General features: G+C 41.6%; 1 protein-coding gene across 1 annotated transcript; it reads left to right on the top strand.

Moving 5' to 3' along the window:
• The first annotated feature begins 5727 nt into the window (after nt 1-5727).
• LOC133317052 (uncharacterized) lies at nt 5728-6762 on the top strand. Its single transcript, XM_061518844.1, has 2 exons — nt 5728-6362; nt 6585-6762. Exons 1-2 carry the CDS (start codon nt 5728-5730, stop codon nt 6760-6762), a joined length of 813 nt encoding a protein of 270 aa, XP_061374828.1.
• Nucleotides 6763-8196: the final 1434 nt, after the last annotated feature.

The following is an 8196-nucleotide window of genomic DNA, read 5'->3' on the forward strand; positions in this document are numbered from 1 at the left end:
AAGAAGCAATATAGGAGAAACTGTGTTATTCCCTAGAATGACGATGAGCCTATCAAGTCATACATTTCCTGTAAATTTTCAAATATTACAATTTCCTCTGGTTGTTTCATTTTCCATGACTATCAACAAGAGTCAAGGACAATTGCTTTCTCATGTTGGAATTTATTTCTCTAGACTTATCTTTACTCATGGGCAATTATATATGGCATTATCAAGAGTAAAGAGCAAACAATGAATGAAGATATTTATACTTGATGATAATGGTTGTATTGCAAATAGTACCATTCTATGTAGCACCGATACTGACACAGGACACGTGACACGATACGACACGACACTCTGACACATTAATTTTAAAAAATGTTAGATTTTGACACATTAGGACACGTTTTGATATTAAAAAATATTTTTAATTTATGTAGTACATATTATATTTAATATTCAACAATTTAACAAAAAATGAGACTAAACTTATAATATTCATCAATTTTGCAAAGAAACATAATATATCCCAAATATTTATATTAAACTCAATAAAATGGTAATTATAATCCAACGAATCTAATAGTTGAAACTAAAAATTCAACGCAACGCAACCTTTGAACTTTTTTTTGAATTTCTATAATGCGTGTTGTAGTGTCGGGGAGTGTCGGAGTGTCGGAGAGTGTCGGACACGACACGTCAGAGTTTTTGAAGTGTCGGTGCTTCATAGGTACCATTGTCTACAAGAAAGTATTTCAAATATTAGTGTAGTTGATTTGGTTCTATTTAGACACATTTGTTTTACTATAAGCAATAAATCTGTCTCATATGTGCCTTTTTGGTTCAATTGTTTTTTTTAAATCACAAAAAAATATAAACAACAATAATAGATATGAAACAAGACAAAGTTTATTTGGTTCTATAAAAAATAAAAAATAAAATACATTTTTTTATGCTTATTTAATGAGTATTTGCATTGTGTGTCGCAAATAAAAATATGATGGCAGGATGTCCCTGGTCAAGCAGAATATAGTAAAGCACAAGCTTGGTATATGCTTAACTTATCCCTCCAATGATTGTCACAGATTGACACTAAATTCAAACAATTTTTTTATTATAGCAAGGAGTTGCGAAAAAACCATTTTGATAGGGTTTGATCACTATTGTTGCTGGATGCCTTGATATAGTTGAAGATTGAATTATTGAGTACATAACTATATTTCATTTGCATAATAATCGATATCTCTTAATTGCAGAGTTTTGTTTGTGGTTTATATTTACAAAATTCTATGTGAGTGTTATAGCTATTTCAACTTCCAAAATAGCAAGATAATTCTTTTTTTTCCAAGTATTTCTCAAGTAAAAGGGTTGCATTTTTTATCAAAAAAAAGGCTTGCATTTTTCTTTTTTGTTACTTCATGTTTATATCTCCATCATTGTATCATTTCATGTTTATATCTCCACCACTGTATCATTTAGGACTTCATAGCAACATGAAGTTCTTGATTTCTTTTACAAATTAACCAATCTCGATCGATAAAAATTCTGATTTTTTTTCTCAACCAAACTTCTTCTCAGAAAGATAGATGGGGCGATTCAAGTGAGATCTTCGCTTTGCATTGAATTAAACCACATGCTCCACCCGTACGTTAGATGGTAATACACTAATATTAATTATATGAGGCGGTATTATGAAAATATAATTTTGTAAACCCAAAGTCGTGTCGTGACTCATATAACTTGTTATTGACTAGATGGAAAAATGTAAACAAATCCAGATAGACATGAGTTGATTTGAACATCATCTTATAATAATATAACATTTTTTAATGATCTAATAATACATTATGAGACGAACATAAATTCAAAATTGAATCTGTTATGGACCCATATAAGAGGCCCATTAAGTGATAAGCCCAACAAGGGGCAATCCAAGATATGGATTGATAGTAATAAAGGGTAGTATCTGTCAAGGATACTAATCCTAATACGACAGCGTAGCAAGCAGGCCCGGGCCCTCACCAGAGGCACCAAAGGCCTATCCACACTACCCACATGTAACCTCTATAAATACAAGGTACACCCTAAAGGTACGTACGCTCTCTCTCTTACTGTTATGTTGTCATTGTGCGCACACACACCCCATTGGCTAACGCCGTTATAGTATTCTGTGTACAGAGATCTGCTTGACTCAAGGGTTTCTCCTTCATAGACACATTGGAGAGGGCACTAGATCTAAGAGAAACATGCCAATCTATTGGGCTGGACATCTCCGTCTTAAGGACAGAACATTGGCGCCGTCTGTGGGGAAATTCTTCTTTGAATCGGAAGTTCCCACTAACCTGAGAAAAGATGGCAATCCAGACAAGGAGCAGTAGCCAGCAATTACCCCAGAACCAGAACCAACCGCTGGATCTAGTTCTGGAAGAGGTAAATCAACCTCAGAACCAGCAAGGAAACGACATGGAATATGACCATGTCCAGGTTGAGGACGAGATCTCAGACACCGCGTCGAGATAGGGGGCTGACACAATCATGGTTCCGATAAGGAACAACCCTTCCCAGCATCTTGGAGATCTTGCTGCGCGTATTGCCCAATCAGCCGACCCAGATACTCGACTGGCTAATAACGCATTTGCTGCGATTATGGAGCGAATCGCAGAATTGGAATTTCGTAATAATCTGCAACGACAGTAGGATTTTCGGACGATACGAGAGGAAAATAATAGGGGAATGTGAGACCTGGAACATCGCTTAACACAGCTGACTGAACCAGGAGTGACAGAAATTGAAGCCCAGCCTGCCAATGGCCGGGAAGGAACTCGCAACTTGATTCAACAGAACCGGGTTCCTGAGGTGGAAAATCGTGAAAGGCTCAACTCGGCCAACGCAGCGAACCCGGACCAAGGAAACCAGCGGCTGATGCCCAAAATGCTCAAAACTATCTGGCACAAGCTAATAGCCAAGAGGACCGGGATAGGACTCATCCCAACCAGAATGCTCAGATCACCCGAGGGTGTGTGGAATCTGGCGGGTACAGAAGGAAGCACAGCAGGGGGAAGTATAACAACAGCCTTTTTACTGGTGAACTACTGAATGCTCCCTTCCCGGAGGACTTCGACTCAGCACACTTGCCAAAGTATGATGAAAGTCAAGATCCACAAGTTCATATAGACGCTTTCGACACATATATGTATATCCGGGGAATTGATGAACCCCTCATATCCCGGATATTTGCAATAACCCTAATTGGGGCAGGCAGACATGGTTTTCAACTCTTCCTGTTAATTCCATCGGATCATTCAAGGAATTTGGGCAGAAATTCCTCTTAAACTTTGAGACCAGCAAAAAGCATCTGAAGTCTGAGTTCGCACTTGGAAAGATACGACAGCAACCCGGATAAACCCTCCAGAAATACCTTAACCGGTTCAAGGACGTTGCATTGCAGGTCCCTGGGTTGCAAGAGAATGTCCACGTACAACTCATTGTGGTATGTCTGGATGGTGCATCCAGGATGGCCAAGTCGGTCTATAAAGACCCAGTGAGGACGTTGGAGGAATTCAGAACTCGTTCGAAGAAATACCTTGAACTGGAGCAAATGAAGATTGCAAATGCGCAATCGGAAGAGGGCAAAAGAGCTAGCCCGAGCAGAAGAAGAAGCCCAGCCCCGAAAGGAAAATAACGAGTTGATAATAAGAAAAAAGATCCTAGGGCCAGAATCCCGGGCACAAGAGATCGAGTTGAAAGGTACGACAAATATACACCGTTGAATGCGTCGCGCTCGCAAATCTAGAGAGAAGTGGCAATGACGGAGATGAAGAAAGTAGACAGACCCCGGCCCATATTTGACAGAGGAGGTTTGGACAGGTCTAAATACTGTGCTTTCCATGATGGACCGGGTCACACAACTGATCAATGCTGGGATCTCTGAGATGCTGTGGATCAATTTGTGAGAGATGAAAGGAAACCACTAAGAGGATTCCAACCCTGACGAGTTCCTGGAAGCGGAATTCGATTGCAACGTAATCAGTGGAGCCCTTGGAGGAGGGGGTGACACCATAAGTGCAAGAAGGAAGTACTTGAAAGAGGTCATTTTAATTCGGGACCGTCCTAAATTCAAGAAAGACCCAAGCAAACTAGATCCTCCTTTGTTGTATCTTACGAAAGAGGACATGCATGGTGTGTTGCTGGGACATGTTGATGGACTAGTCATTGCTGGAACCCTGGTAAACTGCCGGGTTAAGAAGATTTTTGTTGATGCAGGGAGTAGTGCCGATATCATACTGTGGCACGCTTTTAAAAAGATGAACCTGGATGAGGAGGACCTCAAACCTTGGAAAACAACTTTGATAGCTTTTAATGGATAACATACACCTCCTGAAGGCTACATAGATCTCAGATTGAGCCTGGGAACTAAAGAAGCGTTCAAATCAGAACAGGTAAGATTTATAGTGGCCGACTTCCCGTCAGAATATAATATAATTCTCGGGAGACCAACTATATACCAGTGGGACATGCTGGTTTCTACGAAACATCAAAAGATAAAGATGTTGAGCAGTAAGGATGAAATAATTACTGTTTGTGGAGATCAAAAGAAGTTCAGAGGATACTATTTTGACACTGTCAAGGACAATGAAGATGGACATGCAGGAGATAAACAAGGCAAGAACGCAATCCCGCACCACTCCAAGAAGCCTGTTAATGTGGTTGAACTCGAAATGAGAGAAGAGATAATACCGAGACCCGAACCTGATAGAGAACTAAAAAATCTCACATTGGGAAAAGAACCTAGTCAATTTACCCGAATTGGAAAGACCATAGATCCCCAAGTTAAAGAAGAATTGGCCGATTTCCTCAAGAGCAACACAGATGTGTTCGCTTGGAAGTCGTCTGAGATCCCGGGCATCGATCCCGCCTTCTGCAGCCACAAGCTGGAAGTTTATCCGGGATCCTTGCCGGTTTCCCAAAAGAAAAGAAAGATGGGACCAGAAATGAAACAAGTTCTAGAAGAACATGTTAAGGAGCTTTTGGATGCCGGGTTCATTCGGGAGGTACAGTACACAACATGGCTGGCGAATGTGGTGATGGTGAAAAAACCAAATGGCAAATGGAGAGTCTGAACTGATTACACGGACTTGAACAATGCTTAGCAACTCCACCAGTGCTCTCAAAGCCAGACCCAGGAGATATTCTAATACTGTATCTGGCTGTGGGAGAGGAGGCAATAAGTGTTGTTCTGATCAAGGAAACTAACGAAGGCCAAGACCCGATTTATTTTGTCAGTAGAGCCTTACAAGGTGCAGAGATCAGGTATCAAAAGTTAGAAAATGTGGCCTTTTCTTTGCTGATCACGGCCAGGAGATTGAGGCCATATTTTCAGGGGCATCAGATAATCGTCAGGACCAATCAGCCGATACGACATGTGTTGCATAAACCGAACCTGGCAGGAAGAATGAATAATTGGGCAATTGAGCTTGGTGAGTACAATATAGCATATGAAAGTCGGAAGGCCATCAAGTCACAAGCTCTGGCTGACTTCATAATGGAGTTGACGCCATTAAACCCGGAACATGAGGAGTCTGGGGGGCATGGAAGGTCTACGTGGATGGATCCTCCAACAATAAAGGAAGTGGAGCTGGAATCATACTAGAAAGCCCAGAAGGAGTAACAATTGAACACTCCTTGAACTTGGGATTCCCAACTTCAAATAATCAAGCTGAGTATGAAGCTCTGATAGCCGGGTTGATGCAGGCTAAAGAACACGGAGCTAGAAAGGTTCAAGTCTTCAGTGACTCACAGCTGGTGACTTCGCAGATAGAAGGAAAATACCAGGCCAAATGTCCTCTGTTGATGAAGTACTTGAGTAAAGTTCAGGAAATAATGGTCGATTTTGATGAGGTGCAGGTCACTCACATCCCTCGAGGGGAGAATAGCCGAGCTGGCATCTTGTCAAAGTTGGCAAGCACCAAAAGTTTGGGTAACCACAGAACTGTGGTTCAACAAAGCATAACAATGCCGAGTTGCGTGATGGTGATAACCTTGGCACATGACTGGAGGAAACCCATAATGGATTACCTGGAAAAAGGAATATTGCCAGAAGATCGTCTGAAATCTAGAAAGCTTGTCCGAGATGCGGCACAATACACAATTGTGAATGACCAGCTATTTAGAAAGAGTTTGCACATCCCTATGCTAAAGGGTTTGAGGTCGGAAGAAGCAGCATATGTCCTAGCCGAGATCCATGAAGGAATCAACGGCCATCACATGGGAGGCAAAGCCCTGGCTAGAGAAGCCCTTAGAGCTGGTTATTACCGGTCGACAATGGAGGAAGACTCTAAAGAACACGTCAAGAAATGTGACAGCTGCCAGAAGCATGCCAGGTTAATCCTTTCACCACCTGAAGAACTGAAATGCATCTCGGCTCCATGACCCTTCTTCAAATGGGGTATGGATTTACTGGGACCCTTCAAAGCTGCTGAGGGGCAACTTAAGTGGTTGATTGTGGCTGTGGATTATTTCACTAAATGGATATAAGCAGAGCCAGTCACCAAAATCACCTCGGCTAGAGTGCAAAGGTTCTTTGAACTGAACATTGTTTCCAGATTCGGAATACCAGCCGAGGTGGTCACTGATAATGGGACACGGTTTGCTGATAAGAGATTCCAACAGTTAATGAAAGACCTGCAAGTCACACATCGCTTCGCATCTGTGGAACACCCACAATCGAATGGGCAAGCCGAAGCAACCAACAAAGTGATTGTGAACGGTCTCAAAAAATGAATGTTTGATGCTGAAGAAAGCTGGGTTCAACAACTATACTATGTCCTCTGGGGTTACAGAACAAGTACCCAAACTGTGACAGGTGAAACCTGCTTGGTCGAACCGAGAGTTGCTCGGGAATATTTCTTTCAGAGAGCAAGAGTGTAGAGTAGTAATCAGGATTGCCAACAGGAGCAATCTACTTTGACTAAGAGCAACTCTCTTTAACTATACGCAAGCGTACGTGTCAAGCAATATAGGATATTATAGCCCCAGATTTATCGTCCTCAGGGAGCCGTTGTGAAGTAAGAAGCGCTAAAGGAAACTTAATTTGTAAAATGGAGCAATAAAAAAAATCACTATTCTCAGCTAAGCTTCACAAAGAGCAATCTCTGGGCAGCTAGTTAAACAATGTTAACCATTCTGAACCAGATGAGAGCAGTGAATGACTTACCATGGTCATCGAATAAAATGGCATCAATTGAAGTAACTTTAAGAGCAGTCAACGAAATGAAAGTAAAAGCATCAGCTAGTAAAACACAGTTCAGTTATCGTGAGGAAAAGGTTGTGATAGGAATTGAGTTAAGATTAATTTCAGAAAGAAAAAGATCAAGTAGGTGTTACGGGTTCCATGTTTTCATCCCTTTGGTTAACCCTGCCTGGTAGCATATTTTACAAGTGGATTTTGCTCCTTCCCTTGTTTTGCTATAGGTAAGCAGAGGGTAAGGCCTTTCTCTCCACGTTACTCCATAGTACTTGGAGTTATATGCAAGGAAACCATGCTGCCTTCTCAAAAGAGCATGGATTCACATGGCAGTGCTCCCCATTCCAGGTGTTTATCCCTCCTTTCTTCAGGCTAAACTACCCCAGGATTTTGAGAATGCTCCACACGCCTTTGTCAGTGTTTCATCAACCGAGTGGTCCCGGGATGAGGTTGCCAGTCCAAAGGGTTTCACAAAATCAATAAATTAAACCAAAGAGCAACTCAAAATTCATTTATAAAATATGTGTTCCTTACAAAGCTATCCTAAGACAAAAGGGATTACTTCTATGGAACCCTCACCTACTTAGAGGAAGTTAGCTCCTAGTGAGCATTTTTACAAAGAAATAAGAAAATAAAGAGACAACCAGTCCTAGGATGGGTGCTGATCCTCCTCTTTATGAGGATTGCTTGTTCCTTTTATAGGGTTCTTCATTTGATCTCCATTGTTCCTTTCATCAAGGGTCGTACTTTGTCTAAATCCTCTCCAATGGTAGCTTTGCTTCTTGCCAGCTTGGCCTTAAATGGAAGTGGTCCCCCTTGCTTTTGGCTCCCTTTGTGAGTAGGAGTATCGGATTCAGGGTGGCACCTCCAAACCTTCTGCTGTAGCTGACGTGGCGGCTCCCCATTGCTCAGCTTCTTTGCTTTCGTACTGTAGCAGAGGCAGCACCTTCACCTTCTCTGCTGTAGCTGAC

The sequence above is a fragment of the Gastrolobium bilobum genome, unplaced genomic scaffold, assembly GCF_033153095.1.
Source record: "Gastrolobium bilobum isolate Gb01-03AN ecotype WA unplaced genomic scaffold, APGP_CSIRO_Gbil_v1 utg60788, whole genome shotgun sequence".
NCBI classification, from domain to species: Eukaryota; Viridiplantae; Streptophyta; class Magnoliopsida; order Fabales; family Fabaceae; genus Gastrolobium; species Gastrolobium bilobum.

Coding starts and splice junctions, on each gene's coding strand:
- LOC133317052 (XM_061518844.1), top strand. CDS start 5,728: ATGCAGGCTAAAGAACACGGAGCTAGAAAGGTTCAAGTCTTCAGTGAC. Junction 6,363..6,584: donor AGCTGCCAGAAGCATGCCAG/GTTAATCCTTTC, acceptor CATTGTTTCCAG/ATTCGGAATACCAGCCGAGG.